General features: G+C 51.6%; 1 protein-coding gene across 1 annotated transcript in view; it reads left to right on the top strand.

Annotated features, from left to right (window-relative positions):
* Window positions 1-24915, top strand: part of LRRC75A (leucine rich repeat containing 75A) — a 29771-nt gene continuing 4856 nt past the window's right edge. The window contains 3 exon segments of the mRNA XM_033171738.1: window positions 1-708; window positions 10890-11018; window positions 18559-18671. Coding sequence (XP_033027629.1) covers window positions 415-708; window positions 10890-11018; window positions 18559-18671 — 536 coding nt within the window. The 5' untranslated portion in view covers window positions 1-414.

Below are 24915 nucleotides of genomic sequence, written 5' to 3'. Positions count from 1 at the left end.
GCAGCTCCAGACGGAGGGAGGCGGCGGCGGCGGCAACAGCAGCAGCAGCAGCCAGAGCCTCGCTCGATCGCTGGGGACACTCGGCGGGCACGTCTCGGTCTCCTCCTCCGTCGCTGGCGGCTCCTCCTTCCCTCCCTCCCTCTTCGGTCTGCCGTGCAACAGTTTTCCCGAAGTTGCCAGAGGGCGGGGAAGGGAGGCAGTTGCGGGAGCCGGAGGGGGCAGCTGCCGGGCGCGCAGGAGATGCCCGGAGAAGCCGCTGCCGTCGTAGCTGCTGCTTCCCCCTCCTCCTCTTCGTCTCCGCGGTGTTTCCTGGGCCGGCGGCTGCCCCGCGCTTCGACAGCAGCGCCTGCTCCTCGTGGGCCGGAGCCTCCGATGTCCCGCTGAAGGCCGGCCGGCGGCTGGGCTCCATCCAGCATGGGCGCCAAGCAGACCAAGGGCTGCCCGCTGCCCGGCAGTCCGCAGGCTGCCGCCTCGGCCGCCCGCCGGAGGATGCTGCCGTCGCCCCGGGAGCGCGGCGACTTCCTGGCCTCCCTCGTTGTGCGATCCGGAGAAAAGTTTGGCAAGGGGGGCGGAGGGGGCGGCGGGGGCGGCGGCGGCGGCGGCCTCCCCCCATATCACCGCCGGATCGGCCTTATCCAGGACATGCTGGGGATGGTCAAGCAAGGCAAGCAGGAGGAAGCCACCGACCTGCTCAAGCACCTGCGCCAGGTAAGACGGATGGGCGTCGGGCGACCGAAGCCCCCTCCTCCGGGAAGCTTCGGCTTCGCAGCCCCGAGGCGTCCGGGGAGGCGGAACTGGGGGGCACCTAGAAACTCGGATTCTCCCTCTCCCTGCCCCTTAATGGAATGGAAGCCAACCTCCCTCCCCCACTTGTCTGTCCAGGAGGGTCGCGAACAGAGCCCTAGGGTAAGCAGGCGAGTTTCGCTTGGTCCGTGGAAGGTTCGCTGGTCTTGGAAGGGAAACCGTTGGTCTGATGGGTTTGGTGATTCATCTGGAGCCTCCTCAGGGCAGAGCCTTCCTGGGGGGGGGGGTTGCCGGACTACGAATGAGGAGGAAGTGGATGACCCCAGGAGGAACATCTTGGCTCTCCTTGGGGGCCTTTCCAAGACCCTCAGATGCTTTTAAGCATAGTGTATCCTAACGCTTAGCATACGATCTAGTCCCGATGCTGCTCCTGGCAGGTGTCATGCAACAGAGGGTTGGGGTTGGCTTGTGTTTTGACCCCAATTACCAACATTTCTTGGGCTTGTGGACTCTTGTCCCTTAACCTGCACTTCTGGTTAAGGCCTTTGGTGCTCCCTTAAATTATGCTTTGGAAGCCTCCATCTCCCTCAGATGAGCTCTGGGATAGGAGGCTCCTCCTATAGGCTCTGCTCCAGCAAGGGGTGAATTTATGGCAGCCAGGCCACTTCAGCCAACTCATTTTTCACATGCCCCACATCTGACATTTTGTAGGACACACAGGTAAAAACTTGGCTCAGCTGAAAGGGTGTTTGGAGTTAGCAACCAGTCAGAAACCCTTTGCAAAGCACTCTGCAAGACCCCTGCGAACAAAAAGGTCACCCGACATCATTGTGCTTCTCACATGAGCAACTCCACCCACCTGCCAAATTTGGTCCCTGAATATAATGATTTGGCCTGCGTCTTCTCCCCTCCTACCAACACAAAGCATGTTGTAAACAAGGAGAATTTGTGTACCGGGGCCGCCTGTGCCTGACACCTGACTTGGAAGGTGGCCTTGAGCATGTTTAATGACTTCCTGTTTAGTAATTTCCACTTCTGCAAATTGTGGACAGAGGTGGCTGTCCCAATCTCTCCTGAATTGGGCTTGTTTACGTTTCCTTCCTGGTTTGAGGAAACAAAACTGCCAAGTGGTATGAAAACCGGTGTGAGACTGAAAGTGGGCGAAGTGCCATGGCAAGCGAGTCCACACCAGGCCCTTGTTGACGGGCTCTGCCAAGGGAAGCTGCTGTTGCTGCAGCCTCAGATTCACAGCCAGGCTCCAGTTTCTGCTGCGTGAGATTTCATCTTCTTCTCCACAGAGAGATCCTAGTGGGATTCTCCTCTTCTCTCTTCCTCTCTGAGGATCCATTCCATAAAAGCTGAAGCCCGTCTTTCGCCGGCCACCATCTCCTTCCTCTTGCTGGGAATGGGGGCTCCAAGGGGGAATTGTCTGAATGAAGTTGGGAGCTTCCCTTCTGGCTCTTCCGTTGAGATAGGGGCAGGATGTAGAGTTTTGATAGGCAGCAGAGGAGGCTTTTTGAATCCAACAATATAAGTGTGGCCTGACTGACACAACTGGAGCCTGAGCCAGTTCTGCTATTCAAACTTCCTTCCTTCATTTGACTTCTCCAGTCTTAAAAAGACCAAGGACGAAGCCTTGCAAGATCATAGAGTCATAGAGTTGGAAGGGACCCTGAGGATCCTCTAGTCCAACCCCCTCCAGTGCAGGAATATGCAGCTATCCCATCCATGGATTGAACCTGCAACCTTGGCAGCCATCCTGGTGGCCAAAGTGAGGAGGGAGCCCTCATGTTCCTTGCCATGAGGGCAGTGAAGAGTTTGGGCCTCTGTGGGCTTGGGTGAGACTACTATGGAGGAGATGGGCTCTTTGAACTTGTGGCCGTGGTGCTTGAAATGGGCTTGTGGAACACGTGAGCATCTTTCTGGCCCGGTTGGTGCTGAGTGGTTTGAGAAAGAGCAACAGACTCCCTCCCACCAAAGAGGCAGGTAGGCAGCACAGCTGTGCCAGTGGCATATGATGAACAGGTGTCTTCCCGAGGCCTGCGGTGGCTGCTTGTGGGCTGGATGGTGGTGAACATCTAGCACCCCCCCCCCGGCCCACATCTGACCCACTCTCTTAAAGAAATGGAGATGTGTGTGGCAGTGGCAGTGGAACTGGCAACTCGTGGGAGGTGTGGTCCCTTCTGGCTAGGGGCACAGAGCCCTCTCCCTCCCAATGGCCACTGCATCTTCACAGTCTGTGATCCATGCATGCAAGATGTGGATTCCAGAGAGGCTGGATGGACAGTGTGTGTTTGGGCTGCAGGGTTGGGGAAGGGAACGCCAGCCCTATTGGTCTGAGTTTGCTGAGGTAGGAGGGAAGCTGCCTTCATGTTTGGTTGCAAAGGCTGGCCAGCCAGCGCATTTCAGTGGTGGTGCGCAGAGGCTTTCTAGTAATTGAGTTACATTTGTTGAAAATTAATTAAAGGCAGGGAGGGAGACTGGGCCTGCCTCAGGAGCCTTGCAGAGGACTTGGCCGTGTTTCATTGCCAGAGGAAGAAAGGCACGTGCGCCCAGGAGGGGGAAGGGGAACAGCCTCCAGCTTTGTGCACAGCTATCGTGCAAGTTGCCTTATGGGAACGCAGCGTGTTTATGCTAATTTTATGCTAGTTAACTTGCATGGCTCCTTGTCCCTGAAAGAATCCTGGGAACAGCAGAGTCTGATCCTCCTGCCCCCCCCCCCATTTTCTCCAGGAGGGGGAATAGCTCTTAAGCGGCTTTGCTGCCTGGGTGTCATCATGCACCCTGAGGGAGATAGCTCAGCTTTGAAGGAAACTCAGCCAGAAAGTGAATGGAGACAGTTGGAGTGGGAGGGTGCCCCATTCTGGTGAGAAGGTGACAGCCGGTGGATGAGGGGAGGCAAGGGGGTCATCTACATTTCCTGGTCAATACGCTGCCAAAACCTTCCTTTTCCAGAAGTGAGCTCAGCTCAGAATTGGCTGGCTTGGGCTGCTGCCTCCTGGTCGCTCCTTCGGAGGACCAGACTCTGCCCTGTTTCTCTCTGTTGGTTTCTTCTTGTGGGTTTCTATCCTGACCTTCATTAAACCTTTCCGCATAAACACATGCAGAGCTATAGCAAGGAAATAATAAAACCCCAACCAATAGAACAGTCCATAGAAAATCCCTTTGGCAGGAGACACGCCACGCCAGTGGCTTCCTTGCCAAGCAGTCTTCCACCACCAGCCTCCCAGAAGGGTGGTGCTGGGCCTGTTGGCTGCTATATGCTTCCTTTCGTATTCAGGGCACGATTTCCCCCACCTGCAAACGGTCCATATATTGATCCTTCTGTGTGACGTCCTAAGCTCTCTTAGGCTTAGCTGGTGGATCCGATGGAAATCTTTTCCCAAGGGCTGCCTCAGGAATGGGTAGCCCAGTCCTTGGGGTGTTTTAAGGCAGCAGCTGCTGCCTGGATTGTGTAGAAAAGAGATTTTCTGGGGAGTGGGAAGCTGTCTCTTAAAAGTTTCTTTCTGTTTTCCAAGCTCCCAATAGCAGGCAAGTCCCTCCCCGCCCCCCGCCTTGCACAATTGCCTTCCCCGTGGCCAACATGCCAGCCTTTTGCCAGGGCGGAGGACAGAGCTCACCCCCCTTCTCCCCTTCCTGGATCTGTCCATGGAGCTGTCTTGCGGCTGCTTGAGAGGTAGGTTTAGTGCGAGAGTCTTGTTATTAACTCCGAGCTGTTCCATACCTGCTGCGCTTGTATTCTAACATTGCTGATTTCTGGGCGTTGTGTGTGTGACAACCCCCACTTCTAAGTCAATTGACTGAAAAGCCTTGCCTCACCATTCGCTTTGGGCTTGGAAGCTTTCTCTCAGTGTGGGTGTGTACGTGTGCCCATGTGCATCTAGCCAGGGAGAAGGAATAGTGCCCTGGAGTTGTAAGCAGGTCAGAGAGCATATTCCAGATTCCTGGCTCTGGCAGGAATCTCCAGTTCTGGCTGAGTTCAGCAGCTCTGCTGGTACCTGGGGAGAGAGGCTTAACTGAGAGCAGGTGGAAAAGCTGCCTTTCCAGGGCATTTCATGGGGTCCTGGTGCACCTTTCCTGCTCTCATCCCGGCACACTGTGTGCGCACACTTGTGCATGTATACATGACATGGGTGTTGTACAACACCCTGCGTGCCAGTATGTGAACCGGCTTATCCCTCTTTGCCAAGGAATGAAAACCAGCTCACTAAGAACCTGGGCTTATTGAACCTAGAGGGAAGAGGAGGAGATCTGCAGGGGCTCTGCTTGCATTTGGCTCCTCACATTTCCTGTGCTCTTGCAAATAATACCTTGCAAATATATTTGTCCATTTTGGAGAAGCAAGCTTTTGGGGAGGGCAAGGAGTGTAGGAGAGGCCCCGCCTGCCTCTTTGCCTGCACTTGGGCAGACTGCCTCCACCCTCCACCCCCCCCACCCCGGTAATCCATCTTGGCTTAAATGATGCGAAATTGCATTTAGAGCAGGGGGCTGCGTGGGAGAGAGAAGAGGCGATGGGGGAAGAGCGAAAGCCAAGGGCAGCCGTGTGTGAGCGGCGAGGATACTGGAAAGCTCAGGGACAGGGAGGCCTGGTGCACATCCAGTGGTGGGGACGGCAGGTCAAATCCTGCAAGGGGAAGCAGAAGGAAAGGCTTGTTTCCAAAGAGTCAGCTGGCACTCCCCAGACAGTGCAAGATTGCTGCTGATGGGCCAGGGAGCAGATAACCCTTTGGCTCTGTGTGTGGCAGCTTATCAGCTGCTCAAGGAGGGGGAGTTGTGCCACCTGGGCATGGTGGGGGGCCTTGGCCTTTTCGCCAGCCAGCCATGGCCGAGCTCCAGAACTGTTTTTCCCCATGCTGGGGCTCATCCAGCGAGGGAAGCCCAGAGAGCTGGCCTGGGCAGGTGTGAGGGTTCTGGTCTTCCTCCCTTGTGGGGGGGGCGGGTTTCTCATTTCTATAATTTCACACAAGCACGCCCCACACACTTTAATGCTGGGCTTCCCTTCTGGATGGGAAAGCGCAGCATGGCCAGTAGCAACCTGCAGGACAATACAGTAACCACAAGAGGAGAAAAGGAGAGAGTGGGACAGGTGGTTTGCTTTGCATTTGGCGCACAGGATTCCAAGAGGCCTTGAGGCATGTGCAGAGCACCTGCCCACATTTGAACATGGCAGGGTAGGTGTGGCAGCTTCCTAGTAGGAGGCATTGGGCACAAGCAGACCTGTCCTCGCCCCCCCCCTCAACTCAAAACACTCTTGGCTTGGATAGGAGACCAGGCTACTGATCCCAGCAACCAGCCACACACCTCCTCTGGCTGGGTCCAGCTTGTATTTCTTGCCTTTGCCCTCCCCGCAGGTGAGAAGACAACTCCCCAGCAAATGCAGAGTGGCTTTTTCTGGATGGTGGGTTGGAGGGGGGAAAGGTTGGTTGGTGGCGCCAGCAGCCTCAGTGGAAAGGAGAACTTTGCTGCTGCCTCTGCCACAGCACAGAATCCCATCTTGCTCCCTCTACACACACACACACACCCCTGGCCGGAAGTGGCACAGCTGCCTCTGTCGCCCTCCCACCCGCTGTGCTGCCGGATGGAGGGATCCTCTTGGCAGTCTTCTGCTTCCTGCTCCGGCTTCCCAGCCAGTTTCTCTCCGCTGATGCTGGGGGAGGGGCAGTGCTGATTCTCCCCCTGCTTTGTTTTCTCTCTGATCGAGTCTGTGTGAACCATTGGAAGGGAGCCCCCTGCATCTGCGATTTCCCTGTGCCTCTTCCTTGGCTCTCCTTGGCTGTGGGAGGAACAAAATACTGTAATGACCCCCGGGAGCTGTTTCTGCAGAGAGAGGAGGAAGATTTCAGGGGGTGTGGTGTGAGAAATAAAAGCGTCTGAATAATAAGAGCATTGAAAGCAGCAAACCTTGTCCTCCCTCCGCCTAAGAGAAAAGAGTGAGAGAGCTCTTCTCCCTGACCCTCCCTCACTGACTTCCACTTTCCATGTACATCTCTTTCTGACCTCCCCACCTGGACCCAGGAGGGGGCTGTACCACGTGCCAGTTGCGAGTGTGACTGTAGCTCACTCCCAAATCTGCTCTTGTGGCAGCTTTTTTCTGCTTTGCCCTCCAGCTTCTCCCAAAGGCAGAGATTTCTAAACTGCGTTGGCACTGACTGCGATGCGTGGGTCATTTGGAGGCTGAGTTTGGGGGCAGGGAGACGGGCCCACCCACCGCACCCTGTGATCCAGTAGTCCCAGTTGGGGGACGGGTGCAAGGAGCAGGAATGATGCAGCCCCTGGAGAGACCTCCTGTAGCAGCATTTAATAGAGTAATCTGCTGCAGCTGCTGTCGCTGTTGCTGGGGGCAATTTCCAGCATGGGGCAGGTGGGAGTTGGGTCCTTTAAGCTAAAGAGGGGTCGGGCAGTGAGTGTTTCCAGCTGCCTCGGAGCCCTAGACTGGAAGATTGTTGCTGCTGCCTCACATAAGGAGCCCTAAAGGAGTTCAAGATGCTCTGGTTCCTCCCTCCAAGGAAAGGGCTGCCCTAAGAGACAGAGGGCAAGGACCCAGGGCCTGGGAACTGGCAGGCAGTTACTAGCCGCCCCCCTCCTGAGTCCTGAGTTGTGCTGGATGGGCCCAGTGAACAGCCGGGAGTTTGGAAAAGGGGTATAGGACTGGGGAGTCTGTTACAGCAGGGAAATGTTGGGGAGGCAAGGGATTCATGCTGGGAGCATGGCACTTCTGGTGGGAACAGCAGCTGCCCGTTTGGAAAAGCAGACTTTGCTACAGTATGAGGAGGAGGAAGATGAGGAAGTAAAGTAGTTAAAAGAGACAGAACAGGATAGAGTTTCAGTGGTGGCTGGAGTTGGGGAGACAGAAGGAAGTTTGATAGCTGTTTATATTTCCTAGGGTGGCCACATAATTGAGGTTTTTGAGCTATTTTAAAGGAAATTCGCCAAAAAAAAATCAACACGTCCACCACGGGTTGCTATATGTCCAGGTTTTCCTGGACATTTTCTACCAATTTTCAGAAATTCTGCCCGGATGCTATTTTCAATGGACGAATCCCGTATACGTTTGGGAAATCCCAGTCGTAGGGCAGCCCTGCTATATTTGCATACTGTTAAAAGGATGCATACTCTTAAAAGGGCTGTTAAAAGGATGTGGGAGTGTAAATTCATTCTCTCTAGCTCCCCAAAATAGTGGGTGCTGCTCCCAGGATGTCTTCACAAGCTTAAGAGTCTCTAGAACAGGAATCCTTAAAATCCTGCCCGTCATGACTCAAGGTCATCTGACCCCACGACTGCCACCAACTTTAATCATGGTTCCACTGTGATCGCCTCCTCCCCTTCGAGGTCAGGTGCTCAGACCCTTAAAATGTGAATCCCTTGAGAGACAGGCAAGGGTTATTTTAATGTCTGAGATAATGGGGAAAGTGTCCAGGTCAGTTTCTTAGTGAGCCCAGTGTAGGTCCTATGGGAGCCTTCTGAGCAGGATTGCTCCTAGGATCCATATCTATGAGTCCTGCTGCTCTTGCTCCCTCTGTTCAGGCTCAGAGGCAGCAAGGACTCATGGCCACTTGAGTAGGTGTGGGAGCCCTTGGCAGCCATCTGCTGGGATGATACAGGCTCTTTTCTTCAAAAACATTCATCTCTGGGGGACACTTGATGCGACAGCTCAGAAGAAGCTGACACTATTTTGGAAAGGCTTGCAGTTTGGCCTCGAGAGAATTACCTGCAGCTCTGTTTTCACTGGGGTAAAATGCTCCTCTCCCAAATTCTGCCCAGACTGGCTTTGGCAAGGCTTGGCGCTCACTTGGTGTCATCTATCCTTCTTGATGGGTATTTTTTATTTTGGATGGGGATGGGGAAGGCCTTGCACTCTGTGTTCCCCCCCCCCCCGGTCCATTGACTTGTAGAGAAACCCAAGTTTCTGGAGCCCTTATCCAAGTTGTCAGGTCACTTAAAGATTTGCTTCCTGTTCGTGGAACAAAGGCAGTGTGTCAGCTCTGTTGCTACATTATTTGCTGTTGCCAAATTTGACAGAAATGGTCAGTCGCTGTTGCTCAACTGATGTCTGCGTCTGGCACTTCCTTCTCTTTCTTTGCATATTTTGCCCAAAAGATGCTCTGTGTTTTGCACATTTCATCTCTGCTTTGGAACAGGAGTGTCCTCGTTTCTCTCTCTTCTTGTTGTGACTTTCTGTTGTGGTTGCAAATGAGTTGCTTGAAGCTGCCCCTGTGGCCTTTGCCCCGTGGGCAGCTGAATGTGGTTCAGGTGAAGTGGTCCCAGTTTCCCAAACCACTAAGCCCCATTCCAGTGACAAATTCTGTGGTGGGGTGGTAGACTGATCATGTGGGCTAGCCTACTAAAGGGCCCAACCACCAAGCAAGCTGGCATTAGTTAGTCTCTCTCTTATGCTAATTGTAATGGCTTGTTGAGTCTTTTTGCTGAAGAGCAAAAAAAGGGAATGTGATCACCTCCACCAGCATGTTAACAAGTTGATGATCTCAGGAGTGGGAAGAGACCCCTTTGCATTTCAAGCTCTCTCTCTCTCTCTCTCTCTCTCCCCCCCCCCCCCGGAACTCCCTGAATTCCTCTTGCACACAGAGTGGGTATTTCTGCAAATCACGAGGTGGAGTTTACTTCATGCACAGAGAAGCTGTGTGGGTGCATGGTGCTCTGGCTATGGGGGGTATTTGCACAAAATTCCTTGCAGGAAACACAATAAAGGGGGGCTGCTGAAAGTCCTTGCACAGAAGGGGGTTTCACTCCTCAGTGTTCAAAACACACTGGCACAGGCCCTAAACCACCTTCCTTCCTCCCCTACTTCCCCCTGTTTACTGGGGAGGTTTGTTAACAGCCGTCTTGGTTGATAGATAGCCCAGTGTGCTCAGCTGGGAGGCAATTTGCCCAGTCAAGTCAGACTCTCAGTGACAGACTGTGCCAGGGATGAGCTCATCTGGCTTGGATGCTGCTCTCACTTGGGGAGGTTTCAACTATAGGGTGGGGAGGGGAAGCATCACTGTGCTGCAGCAATTTGGGGCTTGTGTGTGCTGAATGCTCATTTCAAGACTGGAGAGGGGCAGAATTTTATGGGCTCTGTGTTTCAGAACAACCCCTACAGGAGCCAGAAGTGCTTGCAGAGACGTGATGCAATAGCTCCCCCCAGCAACCTCCACTTGACCCTGGCTGGTTTTCAAGTGTCAATGGGTGGCTTTGCCAGACTTGGTGGCTCACCTTCCTTCTCCAGCTGAGAGGGCTGGCAGGAGTTCAGTTTCTGTCACCCTGTTCCATCCAACCGCTGCTCAGGTCATAGAATGAATGAAAATTGGGGAAGCAGCAGGTTCCCCAGAGCAGCATAAGGGATCCCTGGCAGAAAGAAACCTTTCGGATTGCGCTGACGAGGTTTCATATTGCTGTCTCCCACCCACCCACCAAATCCCTTCTGTGGGAAGGAGCACCCACCCACCCACCCACCCACCCTCCTCCTCCTCCTCCTCCTGTTTTCAAAAGTCAGAGTGGAGATGCAGTTGAGCAATTGGCCTGAATCCGTGTGGGGCTGCTCCCCATTGCTCCCTGGCGTTCTGCCCACCTAGGGACCTTTCCCTTTCTGAGGGGCCTGTTCAAATCTCCTCTTGCAAGGGGAGCGGCCAAGGAGTGAGGGAGCAGAAGTTGGTCCAGGGCCATGTGGGCATCAATGTGACTCACCTGGCTGGTTGAGCAATGTGGATGAGTGGGAGGGAAACTCACCCTTCGCTCCTTGACCCACACAGCCCTGCAAGCCCAAACAGTTGGCGTGTGAGGAAGAGAGTCAGATGACCTCTGCTCCTTCTCATACACTCATGCCCAGAATGCAGCCTTCTCATTGGGGGCATCTGGGTGGCCACTGTGAAGACAGGCCTTTGGTCTGATCCAGCTGGCACCTCTTACCTACTTAGTGGTGCCCGTCCAGACTTATGCAGCTTCTCGCATCAAGGCAACCCCAACCCTAAAATCCTCAAATATTGGGGGTATGGTGGGGTAGTGGCATTGTAATGCAGCCTTCCTGAATGTTTGGGTGTCGGCTCTGGGTGTGATTGCAGGGCCGTGGCCACTGGCATTTCCCAATTGCTGAAGTTTTCCTGGTTTGCACGGGCACTCCACACATGACTGGCTTTGCTCCTTTGCAGGACCTGGGCATGGAGTCAACTTCGCTGGATGACGTCCTGTATCGCTACGCCAGCTTCAGGAACCTGGTTGATCCAATTACACATGACCTGATCATCAGCCTGGCCAGGTACATCCACTGCCCCAAACCGGTGAGTGCTTGGTGGGGTTTGCTTTGGGCTGTTGAAAGGAAGAGTGGGGGGGGGGCGCTATAGCTGCTGCTTCCTCCTTCTCAAGAGGAGGCATGTTGTGGGTGTGTTCATAAGCTCTGGACTTTGATATTCCAAAGTCTGGCCATGTTGGCGGGGGTTACATGCCCAGCCCAGAGTCAGGCATTGCTGGCCCCTCTCCTTCTCTTGCAGTCATTCCTACATTTTATTACACTCCCCTTTAAAAGAGCGAAACATGCAGAAGAGGCTGCCAGCCAAGCAGCCTGTTTGGGCCTGGGGAGCTGACACCCAAGTACACCCCTCCCCTTCCCTCAAAGTCCAAGTCTCCTCTGCAGCGGAGTGCGGCATGTTAACATGATTGGCAGAAGCCGACAATTTTCTGCCATGATAAAACTTCATTAGTGGTATTGCACTAGGTTTTGCTCAGACTAGCCCTGCCCTACAGAAACGAAGGAGCATGACTACCGGTAAGTGAGGTCCATTCATTTCCGTGAACTCGGCCCAATGTCCCCCATGCTCAACTCAAGGTGACGACGCACCTGCCTCCTGGCTGCCCCCTCCTCCTTGTCTCGCCTTCCTCTCCCTCCAGGCAGCCTTTGCTTATCGCTCCCTATAATGGGATTAGATTTCTCCTGGGAGATTTTCACAGACAAGTCTTCAGCTGACGATGGCAGTCTCTTGAGGTTTCTGGGTTACTCTCTGCAGCTGCATCTGATGCGAGGGGAGATGCTTTTTTGCTCTTCTGATGTAGGGGAGGAAGGTTCAGAAGAGTCTACAACAGGGGTCCCCAAACTAAGGCCCGGGGGCTGGATGCGGCCCAGTCGTCTTCTAAATCCAGCCCATGGACGGTCCGGGAATCAGTATGTTTTAACATGAGTAGAATGTGTCCTTTTATTTAAAATGCATATCTGGGTTATTTGTGGGGCATAGGAATTCGTTCATATTTTTTTTTCAAAATATAGTCCGGCCCCCCACAAGGTCTGAGGGACAGTGGACCGGCCCCCTGCTGAAAAAGTTTGCTGACCCCTGGTCTACAACTTTCTTCTCCTTGGCTTTGCTCTTCCTGGTTGCTCAGGGCTGGGCTCATTCTTGGCTTGGCTCCTCTCCTTTGGGAGACATGCCTCCATTTCTTGCCTGCCCATAAGCCACAGCCTTCCACACCTCCCTTTGTTACTGTGGCCACTCAGCGCTGACCGACACACATCCAACACCCATGCTAATACCATTTCCAGGTTTCCCCCCAAAAGGTCTTGGCCCTGACCATTGGTCAGCCTTCCCCAGCTTATTGTTGGCCTCCAGCTTCCACCATCCCTGACTGTTGGCCATGCTGGCTGGGGAAGATGGATGTTGGAGTCCAGGTTGGGGAAAGCCGCTGCAGATGGACTGGAATTTTCCAAGGGGGTAAGTGGTTGATCCCTCTGACTCCAGCCTCTGAAGGTTGTGGGTGAATCTTTGGTCAACCAACCGCTGCCCTTGGGAGCCAACCTTGCAGGGTTGGTTTTGTGTTCCAGGGCGAGCTCCCTGCCAGTGAGACACCTCTCTACACAGACACCCACAGCCTTCCAGATAAGCTGATGCAGTCTACATGACCCTTTAAAAAAACAACAAAAATGTTTTCAGGGTTTAAACCAAGCCAATGCTTCCTATCCGAGAAGGGATCCCTGGAAAGTGGTGCTGCTCCTTCCAGAAAGAGGCGATGGACCAGCTCTGAGCGACTGCTGCTGCAATGTTTTATTGATGCTTTGCAAGAGTAATTGCCGTTTGAGTTCAGTTCATTTAATAATGTAATTGAGGGATGTGAGTTACTAAACAGGTAGGAAGTGTATTGATTCTTTTCCCCCTCAGGCAAATCTTGTTTTTTCCACAGGTGAGGAACGGTGATGAGAACCTTCCTTTTTATTGAGAGTGGGGGGCTGGGATATGCAGAGTGCAGGCTTGGGATATTTTTCTTCCCCCCCACCCAAAAAAACCCTGCTGTGCAGCAAGTGGGTCGAACAGACTTAATGTGGGTGAGATGAACGACTTAATCAAGGAGATGGGCGGCAGCAGAGGAAGAAAGACTTGCAGGGGGAACAGGCACACATGCAGAGGGCGTGTTGTTTGGAGAGCAGGGGCATGTTGGTGGCTGCAGCCAAATGATGCAGCTTTGACCGCTAATAAACCCTCATTTCCTTGAAACAGGCTCCTCCCTCACTGTCGTCATTAAAACATGCTTGTTGACATCTGAATAAACAACAAATAGAATTCCTTAAAGTTAACAGTATTTTTTTAAAAAAATAAAATAAAATGGCGTATGATGCGTTGTTTACTCCAGCTGCATTTGGATAGTCACTAGGAGCGAAAAGGGACACTCTGTTTTTCATTTCAGCATTTGGGCTCCTGTGTGAATGCAGTTGTCCTGAGCAAGGCTCCTTAACCTGCAGGCTGAGTTAGGGAGGTTTCAGGGGTCTCTGGGGCAAGGTTTACAGAAGAGAGGCTTACTGGAGTTCGGCATTTCATTTCATTGGAATGGATTCATGGAGCTGGGCGTGGGTGTAGCTTTGTGTGCAAGGAGGGGGCCAGCTTTGGTGGCACCTACTTCCCCCCCCCCACCTGGGATTTGGGGATGGACCTGGTCAGTAGTGGTGGCTGGGGTTGTGGGGGAGCCACCACCACGTTTCTGAATGTTATTTATTTGGCATTTCCCCCCCCCCCTTTCTAAACAAAAGCGCCTCTCTGTTATGATGGTTAAAGCAAGCCTGGAAACGTGTGAGCAAGAAAAAGGAAGTCTCAGTCTCAGTCCCTGGGTTCCCATTGCCATTGTAAATTGTTTCAGTTGCTCTTTCCTTCTCTTTTGTTGCACAGAATGACACTCATGTTTTTACTGGGGCTGTGGCCAATGCAGCTCCAGCACTTCTTAGAACACCCCCCCCCCCAGCTGCTGGTACTTCTCCTGCGACCCTCTGTTTGGTCTCCAGGACAGCAAATCCAGAGACCTGTTTGCTATGCACCCTCTCCGTCTGCTCCTGTGTATGTACACACACACACACACACACACACACACACACACACACCCTGCATCATCTCTCAGCTCTGCATTGCCAGTTAGCACTTCTCTGGCTTAGCGTCTCTCCTTCGTCCTCCTTGGCTGCGAGATGTTCCTGCTGGTGCTCTTGCTGTGGGACATGATGGCGGCCTGGCGTCTGCTGGTGACAAACTGGGCCAGCGCATCCTCTGTGTCCCCGAAAGGATGTTGCAGGGAAGGGAACATGGAGTCTCTCCCCACAGGTTCTCTGAGTCGGATTGCAGCCAGTTGCCAAGCCTGGAATTACAATAGTCTGGAGCAGATTGCTACTTCTCCCAACAGGAGTCTTTGGCATTCTGGTCTTCTCTGGGGAGGTGCTGCATGTCTGGACTCTGGGAAAGGCTAGGAGTGTCACCACAGTGAAGTCACAAGGATGCAGAGCGGCACAACTGGCCAAAGGTGCTTTCGCCTTATGCTGGAGGACTTTGAATAAAAGGTTTGTTCTCCTGGTAGAACAAAAACCCACTTTCAGTTAGCGGCCGTCCGCTGTCTTTGCTTTTGCTGCACAAATATATTTCTCTCTCTCTCTCTCTCTCTCTGCCTCTCCCTGTCTACAAAGACCCACAGTCTACCCAAATGTCACCAGCCTGTGTCCACCCACGGAGCAGGGCTGCACATGGCCTTGTTTTTGCTCATGGTGACATGGCCTCTGGGCTCTGGGCGGTTGCCTACCTGATAGGGCCAGTTAGATTCCCACTTCAAGGAATCCCTTTGGGCTGCCATGCCAAGGCCTTCCAAAAGCTCTCCTTCCTTCCTCCAGCCCCTCCGAAGCAGGAGGAATGATCCACAGTGCGCTGCTACCTGCCCTCCATGGTCCATATGTTGCTTTGTAAAATAGGTCGCCATGAATATTTCACGCGGCTTGATAAAGAATTCATGCAGTAATTCAGCAGGGGGCTGGCTTGGATGGAGCAATTAGTTGCTTTCCTGTTGTGGGGAGGGGTGGGGTGGGGGCACAGGGCACCTGGCTGAGTCACCAGTCCCTGCTAGGAGCTCCACCCCCACCCACCCAACCCTGCCTGTCGACCTGAGACTCCTTCCCTGAGAATCCAAGTTTTGCTTCCGCTCAGAGTCCCACAAACACAACACACACCCTAACCAGCAAAGGGAGCTCTCTGCAACCTTTGAGAATAGGGAGCCTTTACAGCAGGGGTCAGCAACCTTTTTCAGCCGTGGGCCAGTCCACCATCCCTCAGACCATGTGGTGGGCCAGAATATATTTTGGGCAAAAAAATATATAAATGAATTCTTATGCCCCACAAATAACCCAGAGATGCATTTTAAATAAAAGCACACATTCTACTCATGTAAAAACACGCTGATTCCCAGTCTGTCCGTGGACCGGATTAAGAAGGCGATTGGGCTGCATCTGGTCCCCAGGCCTTAGGTTGCCTACCCCTGCCTTACGGCCTAGCCTAGAGCAAATCCCAGAGACCAGCAAACTGCGTCAGGGGACGCGGAATGGGGGTGGCAGTTTGCAGGAGAACGCCTTTCCCTCTCCCAAGAACGGCAGCCAGCCAGACCAGACCAGCTGTCTTTAGTTCTGGCACCCACAGAGGAAGGTGCTCAGTTGTGAAGTGGAGCAAGGGGGGGGGGCGTCAGCGTCGGAGACCTGGGTCATACTCATGCATGACTGGCACTATGTCTTAATTCTCTCGGAGCAAGATGGGGACAGGGAAGTGGCTTTTTGTTTCGGTTTTAAAAAAATAAAAAGATGCAGTGTTTCAAAATAGTCATAAATTTAGTTTGCAAAATATTAAAGGCACTTAGTTTAAAAGATATATATATGTTACAGAATTATGCAATAAGCAACGAAAAGGTCAGGAGGGGATAGGTATCAATTAGGAGCTTATTTGTTAACGGTAACATGAGCATATAGTTCCAGTTACAGGTGGGTAGCCGTGTTGGTCTGCCATAGTCAAAACAAAATAAAATAAAAAATTCTTTCCAGTGGCACCTTAAAGACCAACTAAGTTTGTTCTTGGTATGAGCTTGGTATATCTGAAGAAGTGTGCATGCACACGAAAGCTCATACCAAGAACAAACTTAAGTTGGTCTCTAAGGTGCTACTGGAAAGATTTTTTTTATTTTATGAGCATATAGGGAGAGGGAAAGTTGTGGCCTATATTTTCTTAAAGCAACCATAGACTTCTGAATGATGGATGCAGATTCAAATTGTGCACTGCTTAATCCTTTACCTGCTTAATCAAAGCATGCCATATTACAGAGAATTCATTAGTTTTATTTTGCCCTCTTGCTACTCTTAATTTGCAAGTAAGTTTCTCCAACAGCGCCATCTTGCCCACTTTGTCGTACTATGCTAAGAGGGTAGCCCCATTTAAGTCTTTCCAGTGCCTGGCAGTAATAGCCCTGGTGGCCAATAATAAAGGCAACACCATCTCTCTGCAGTGTGTGGGGACATTGCCAGTTTCAAATAGATTTAGGAGTGCTATCTGTGGGGAGGCAATGATCTCACGGTCAAAAATTTTACCTGTTTCTTGAAAAATTGAGTTCCAGAAGAGCTATACTTTGGCACAGGACCACCACGCATGTATATATGTGTAGCAGTTTCTTGGCAACTACTCCAACATCTTGGCAAGAAAGAAGGAGCTGCATAAGCCAGTCTGCGAGTGGTTAAAGACCACCTATGGATTATGTCCAATGTTAGCTCTCTGTTTCTTGCTGAGATGTGTGTTGTTTGTGGGAGAGGAGGGATTGTTGTCAATGGTTTCTCGCATCTTTATTTTAGATTTTGTTGTGATATATGTGGCAATTGTTCGATTTGGTTTTGTATTTTTTTAAAAATGTTTCATTTATTGTTTATGACCACTTTTTTCATAGGTTTGTATTGTTTTTCATGTCGTAAGCCACTTTTTAATCTCAAAGTATGTGTGTTGGGTGTTGAGACCCCATTGGCCTCCTCTCTGCCCTCCTTTCAATAGCTGGAGAAGGAGACAACTGTGCTCCGCTCCCCCATTTGCCCTTGGGATGCAGTGGAGTTTGGCCCCACATAGCGTATATGAACCAGGACAGGTGCTCAAGAAGCTGTAAATTTGATGGGTGAGAGCAGGCTGCTTGCTTTGGGCTGGTCAGCGAGCTGCCTTTGCCAGCACAGAAGCCCAAGCCATGGCTCTGCTCTACTCATTTAGCCGGCTGTTCCCAACTCCATCCCATGTGTTTTCTTTGTTCTGTTGGGAGCGATGCTCTCAGGGATGCTGACCAGGGTGTCTTCCTGGACTTTGCCTCCTCCCTCTGGCTGCCTTTGTGCTAGGAACGTGAGTGTTTGCAGTGCAGCAGGAGGGTCGCCTCCTGCAGCCAGAGGCAGGTGGATCTGCTGAGCTCCCTGTCCGCATCATCTTCTGAACCGAGGCTCGTGCATCTTGGTTTGGCTTGGTGAAGGCTGAACAGGGAACCCCCAGTTGACTCAAACAAACATACCTTTACAGCCCTGGGAGTCAGATGGGGCTCCACCTGCCATCTCTTCCTCCTTTGCCATGGTTCTGATTTGGGGCTTTCTATGCTGTTGTCATTAGGGACGCGGGTGGCGCTGTGGGTTAAACCACAGAGCCTAGGGCTTGCTGATCAGAAGGTCAGCGGTTCGAATCCCCGCAACGGGGTGAGCTCCCATTGCTTGGTCCCAGCTCCTGCCAACCTAGCAATTCGAAAGCACGTCAAAGTGCAAGTAGATAAATAGGTACCGCTCTGGCGGGAAGGTAAACGGCATTTCCGTGCGCTGCTCTGGTTCACCAGAAGCGGCTTAGTCATGCTAGCCACATGACCCGGAAGCTGTACGCTGGCTCCCTCGGCCAGTAACACAAGATGAGTGCCGCAACCCCAGAGTCGGACACGACTGGAACTAATGGCCAGGGTTCCCTTTCCCTTTACTGCTGTTGTCATACAAAGATGCCAAACTGACCATGTGAGGCTGGCAGCATCAGCTGTCCTGCCTGCCTAAGCCAGCAAATGCTTGGGGCAGGGGGGCGGGGATGGAGGTTGGTCTTCCAATAAGGTTTGGAGTGGTGGGATTGAGCTGGAAAAGCATGCATGGGCCCCTTTTAATTAGATGTGCTATTTGAAGTTCCCTTAGGATGCCACATGCTCTAGACGGGATGGCAAAGAGCTTATTGAGTAATAGAACCATAGGCTTTGAAGGGACCCCAAGGGTAACTAGCCCAGCCCCCTCCAATATGGGAATCTCAGCTGAAGAATCCCTGAGAGGCGGCCATCCAACCATGCCTAGCTTAGCTGACCCTCCCAGTGATATTGCATCGTAAGGAAGAAATGTCCTGCTGATATTTTGTTTTCTAGCTGGCCTGGATAAGATGAATGGGGGTGGGAGTTTCAAAGCCTCCCCCCACCCCAGGAGCTGGCGGAGGCACAGAGGCTGTTCCGCCTGCTCTTCCTCCTCCTGTTGACTGGTGCCTGTGCAACTGACCCCCTTCCCAATTCCTCTTGCAGGAAGGCGACTCTCTGGGAACCATGGAGAAGCTCTGCAGGCAGCTGACGTACCACCTGAGCCCCCACTCTCAGTGGCGACGCCAGGGCATTGTGAAGAGGAAGCCGCAGGCCTGGTGAGTGAGGCGGGGGGGGCTGGGCTGGGCTGGGGGCTGGCAGAGGGGCGTTCTTGGGGGAGCTGAGGGTGGGACGGGCGGGCTTGGGGCAGAGGTGGAGCCACCAGCAGTGCAAAGGAGCCTCCATCCCAAGTCACTGCAAAATGACTTGTGTCTCCTCCTGTCCATAGAGTTGGAAGGACCCTAAGGGTCGCATCTAGTCCAACCCCCTGCAATGCAGGAATCCTTTGCTCATTGTGGAGCTCGAACCCCGAGATGAAAAGTCTCCTGCTCTACCAGCGGAGCTATCCCAGTCATCTAACACCTGTCTGTTCAGCCAAGGAAGAAGAAAAAAAAGACAGGAAATCTCTCCATCAGTGGGTGGCAGCATTTGGTGAAAAGACTCTTGGATGGAGGCTGGGCTCTGTGAGCTAATGAACTCTGTCTTCTGGCCTTTTCTGTGATGTCGGAGCACATGGGATGAGCCAGGCCCTGCTTGGAGGCACTGTCTGTCTCCTGCGTGGCTGGGGAGAAGGGTTTCCTTGAATGGGAAAATGGCAAAACGTCAGGAAGGCTGTTGGATTGGGACCTGGTACTTGGAAAGGAGATGAGGCTGGTGGAGTGCCCAATTCAGCTGCCCGAGTAGCTGTTTTTGTGGGCTGCCACCCTCACACTGTGGTCCTTTTCTCCCTTCTCCATTCTCACTGAAGCCTCTTTTCCTGCTGTCGCCTGGCCTGCCCTCTCCAGGCTAGGAGTTCTCTGCTGGGGGCTGCAACCCTTTACGTCCCCCACCAAAACAGAAAAGAGGCTTGGAGTGGCTTTGAAGCACAGCCTGAATAAGCAAATGTTTTTTGTTTTTGTTTTTGGGTATGCCCAGCAAAGCCTAGTCTGTCTTGGAGATGATGGGGGCGGGGAGGGGGGGGGGGACATGGCCTGCAGCCCACCCCCTGCACTGATGTCCGCTTAAGTCGGATGTAATCCTGGTTACTCTTGATGTGGCCGTGAGGAGCCTTTGGGAAGACAAGAGACCCGAGGAACTCTCTGAAGCATAAATTGAAGGATTTGGTTGGATGTTGTTAATTACCAGCCCCAGTTTTAATTAGCAGTTTGCTCAGTGTGTGTGTTCCTGACTTCCAACAGACTTGATTGCATTATTTCCTGTCAAGAGATGCAAGTTGGTAGCTGGAGCGCAAAAGGCCTTTTCTGGGGCAGAGAAAACCTCTCAGGCAGCAGCGCTGTCTCTCTGGGACCAGTTTGTGTGTGCAAAGGCCGTTGTGGGTGGGAGGGGGGGCTTTTTTTGCAGGGGAGTGGGGAACGTGGAGGCCAGCAGGCCCCAGGGAGAGCTCTAACTTTGCAACCCACTTGAGGTTTTGGAGAGGGATGGCAGAAGCCTTCCACATAAATTTCTAGCAGTGGCATTTTTGCTTGGTGGGGCTGGCCCTGAAGCTAGAGGAGCCTTCTCAGGCCAGCACGGGGTTTGATTTGGGCAGAAGCCATATAAGCCAAGTTCGTGCCTCCAAGCGATCTTCATAGGAATGAGTCCTTTTGGCAGAAGTGGGGCTTTTCTTATCAGATAGATCTGGGAATGGGAGAAGACATTACAGGGGGTAGATAAAAGTACTTTGGGGCAGGAAAATATAAAAGAACAAGCCTTCTCCACTTAGGGTGGCCTTTCCCCATCTCCTGCCTTCCAGACTTTGGCAGCCAGCAGTTTTCTTGAGCCTATGGAACTCAGTGCCACAAGGCAACTGCTACGGCGAACCATTTAGCAGTTTCGAAAGATGGTTTAGATTGCAGGCCGAAAGTGATTTTGCTAGTTGCCGGCTGATTATGCTATCCCTTAGGACTGGCTCTGCCCCTGCACCACCACCCATTTTCAGCCGCCTCAAGTAGGCCCAATGGGTAGAAACTTCAAGGAAAACCTTCTCTAATGCTATAGATTTTGTCTGGCACGAAAGAAAACTTCACATTACAGTGTGTCACTGAGCAGAACCTTGTTTTTAGAAGAATTGTCAATCCTTCGAAACCAGAATATTTCATAGGGAGCTGTTGTTTTCCAGCCGTTTCCAACTTTCTATTGGAAAAATTGTTAAAATAGGAAGGAATTGAGGGAGCAGAGCTCCTGGCAATTCCCCATCCTCCCTACCCCCCCACCCCAAGCCTTCCCATCTCTGCATCTTAAGACTGGCCAAGTCTCTCATCTTTCCCAGATGTAACTGTGGGCCCCTTCCTCCCCCAATACCCCACCAATTAGCAGCTGGGGCTGGCAGGGGGGGGATTTGGGGAATATTTGGGGGGGCGCAAAGGGTTAAACAGACAAAATGGTACAGATAGAAATGCCCAGTTTTTAAAACAAAAGAGATGTAGCATTCTGTATTGTGTGGAATTGAGTCAGTTGGGCAAAGGCGGCTGTCGGAAGCTGCCAAGAAAAAGAGAGAATCTCCACCTTTCCAATTGTACTTACGACCCAAAGAGGACGATGATACTGTTATTTAAAGACAAATAGCGGTTGAGCCCCTGTCTTTCCTTGCTGGGAGGAGAAGGGAGCCTTTCGCTGTCGCCAGGAATCCTTCTGCGTTCCCAGCAAGAACGGTTTCTCTCGAGACCGAGCAGATTTGGCTGACCTAAGTGAGTGACCTCCTTTGCTCTCTCTTTTCTGCAGGCACAACACACACACACACACTCACTCTGTAATAAACAAAATCTGCTCTTATTCCCTTATGGGGTACACAAAGGCGCTTATAAAATCCTTTGCAGGTTCTCCATCGGTAGGAATAAAAAAAAATAACAGAGGCCAACCAGAGAATATTTAAAAGCAAAGCAGCTAAGGTAGACTCATAATCTGGTGAACCGGGTTTGCGTCTCCGCTCCTCCACATGCAGCTGCTGGGTGACCTTGGGCTAGTCACACTTCTTTGAAGTCTCTCAGCCCCACTCACCTCACAGAGTGTTTGTTGTGGGGGAGGAAGGGAAAGTTAGCTGCTTTGAGACTCCTTCGGGTAGTGATAAAGCGGGATATCAAATCCAAACTCTTCTTCTTCTTCTTCTTCTTCTTCTTCTTCTTCTTCTTCTTCTTCTTCTTCTTCTTCTTCTTCTTGATCTTTATTGTTCTGTTGCAACAGGGTTAACCTCCCCACACACAGGAGAGCAGGGGAGGGACCTTGAACAAAGGAGCGCCTGGCCTTATATAGAAATTTGAAAATGCCCACACTGTACTGCCATTCAAGACCACCCCCAAAAACATGATACAAACGCCACAGAAGGGGTGTAACCCAAGACCACCACCCCCAATATACATCTGGTTACATCACTGAAAAAGGCGGTCTCCAACAGATTTAAACAGAAATCTGAGAAGTTTGTTTTTCCCCTACCTGCCAGGCTACCTGATAATGCCTTATCTGATTGCCTTTTGTGAGCAACATGGCCATTTCTTTGACACACACAACTCAAAGAGTTTGCAAAGCAAAGAAAATGAGTTCAGCTCTGGTTAGGGATGTTCCCATTTCTGTAGGGTGTGGCCCGGCTCCATGGGAGCTTCCTCCTATCTCTTCCAGCCCCCACTTGCCATTGCAGAGGAGGATGTAAAGGAGGAGGAGGAGGAAGACTGATGCAGTAGGGCTGTTATTGTCTCTCTTGTGTGGAGGGATTCCCCCCACCCCCTCCAGGGTTGGCTTCATAACCACCTGGAGACCTGTAAATCTCCCCTCTTGCAGAAAGAACAGTGCAGAGACTGTGCCAGCCTCTCCCTGCAAAACGTGGCTGGGTTTAGCTGTTTGTTGCTTCTCTGTGCTGACGTTGCTGATTTATATAAAAAAAATGTTTATATGCCGCCCACTCACACAGGATATCGAGGTGCCTTAAAACATGACGTACAAATACAATAAAGCAAGTTTCCTATCCACCCCACCCCCCCGGAGAAGTGCTTGACAATTGCTGAGGGCCTGGGGGGGCACGTAATGGTTATTCTGCCTGCTGTAGTGCTTGCGATACACGGTGCTATATTATATTTAAGCATATTGTTATTGCCTATTTTATTTTGTGCCTACTGTGCATAAAGGCAAGGCTTCCCCTCCCTCTGACAGGTATATTAGAAGTGCGGACGGAAGCCTCTTGTGAGCTCAGGAGCCAGAGGAGCAAGTGAGCTTGCAGGTTGCAGGATGTGCCTAGGGTGGAGATGCTCTGTTGCTGGGTAAGTAAGACAGGGGTTGGTAGGGGTTCTTTCCTGGCTTCCTTACTTCCCCCCCCCCCCAAAAAAACCCCATCTCACCCTGAGTGATCCTGGCTGGGCACCAGCCTTCCTTCTAATCTTTGTTCAGATTAATTGGAGATTAATTTCTGTTTGGCTTCATCTGCCAACCTGCTGTCAAGAGAAATTGGAAACACTTTGAAGTTTCCCTCCAGGGGGAAATCCCTGCTGATCTTGGAGGGGCAAGAAGATGCCTCCTGCCTTCCTGTAGTTCTTGTCTTCAGGCAGAATGTTAATTTATCTAGGGGTTATTTCTTTAACGGAGAGCCTCTTTTTCATCGGGCACACGAGGCGTTTGCTGCAGCGTCACACACGGTGACCTGGATCCCCTCCGCTTCCTCTTTGTGATTTTGAATTGATTTTGTGATCCTACGAATTGAAGTGGGTTTTTGAAGCAGCAGATGATGTGATTAAGCCATGAACCCTCTCGGAAAGAACTATTTTGTGGGGTTATTATTGAAGGCAGTAAAAGAAAGAGAATAAAAATGTATGCTTTTCGTTGCGTTGTTAAAATTTAATACTCTGGCCTTGTCTTTTAGATACTTAACTTCTGGCTAAAATTTCAGAAGAAAATACTTGAATCTCTACATAGATTACTCTTAGCTGTTAATGATTGGTTAACGTCTAGTTATATGGTCACATGCGGCCCTTGACCCCTTTGCATGTGGCCCCTGATGCCTCTTGCAGCAACCCAATTCTCCCATTCCATCAGAGTCCGTCCTTCCTTCCTTCCTTCCTTCCTTCCTTCCTTCTCATTTTCCGGCTTTTAAGTTCCCTCACCCTACTTTTTATATAGTTTCAGAACAATTGGAAGCAGAAATATTTTATTTGATAAAAAGTAAAACATTTTCCAACAAAATAAACACACGTTTTTTTTTACTGACTGCGTGACACTGGCAGGAGGAGACATTTGCCTTTAACAAATTGGTAGGCTCTGTGTTTCCGTATCATGCTAAAGTCAGAAAGGAAATACTTGCATTCACTTTCCCAGAGCAGCACCTGCATTTTAATGCCCTGAGCAGAGGCTGCTGGTAGTGAACCACAAGGACTGCCCAAGAGGAAAAGGTCCGTTCCCAGCAGCTGCCGCCTTGATATCCACCCTCTGCTCACCAGGCCCTTGAAAAGTCTTGGACACCTGCACCTGCAAGTCTACCTCCACCCCCCCAAATATATATATATATATATATATATATATATATATATATATAATATATATATATATATATATATATATATATATATATATATATATATATATATATATAAGGGTTCCCATCTGCCACTGCTTTCTGGCACTTTCTTTTTACATGTGGACATAACTACAGCCAGTCTGTGGAGCCAGCAAGGCAGTGGATTCCATTTGCAAGGAAGGAATGTGCAACAGGATTGTTTATGGAGCGGTTCTCTCTTTCTTTCTCTTTCTCTCTCTCTCTCTCTCTCGAGCAAAATGCAGTAATTTGCAGTTTCGATGCAACACTGGCTGGCTGGGCCTGTGATGGGAGGCAGGCGAGCTCCCAGGTGGGTGGAATCGCTCCTCTGGAAAAAGCAGAGACAGCACTTGTCTCTCGCAGGAGTTGCCATCCTTCCTCTGTTGTTGCTCGGTAGTGGGGAACAACTTTAGGATGGAAATTTGACAAGCCCGTCCTCCCCACGTGGGGGAATGTTTACAGGGCGACTCTTCAAAGGGAGCTTCCCCCCTCTTCCATGCTTTTTGCCAAACTTGAACCGTTCTGGGTAGCAGCTGGGCTGGAACGGTTCCTGGGGTCTTGATCAGGGCTCCAGATCCTGAGGGCATCTTGAGCCTCATCCTTAGTTGTGTTCTCAGCCACCGAGCGCCAGGGGGTGGCCTCCCCCACCCCCAGCCTCCGCGGCAAACTCCTTCACCTCCTGCTGATTTCTCGGATGTGTCCCTCCAGGCTGCTGCCTTCGCTTTAGCGGCACAAATGGCACTTGTCACTTCAGATTCTCTGCTGCCCTTTCTGGCAAGGCTGACTCCTGGCCAGCCAGCGGGAAGGTCAGA

This window comes from Lacerta agilis, chromosome 15, assembly GCF_009819535.1.
Source record: "Lacerta agilis isolate rLacAgi1 chromosome 15, rLacAgi1.pri, whole genome shotgun sequence".
Classification (NCBI taxonomy): Eukaryota; Metazoa; Chordata; class Lepidosauria; order Squamata; family Lacertidae; genus Lacerta; species Lacerta agilis.
Note: the sequence above shows the minus strand (reverse complement) of the source record. Positions and strands in the feature narration are given on the sequence as shown.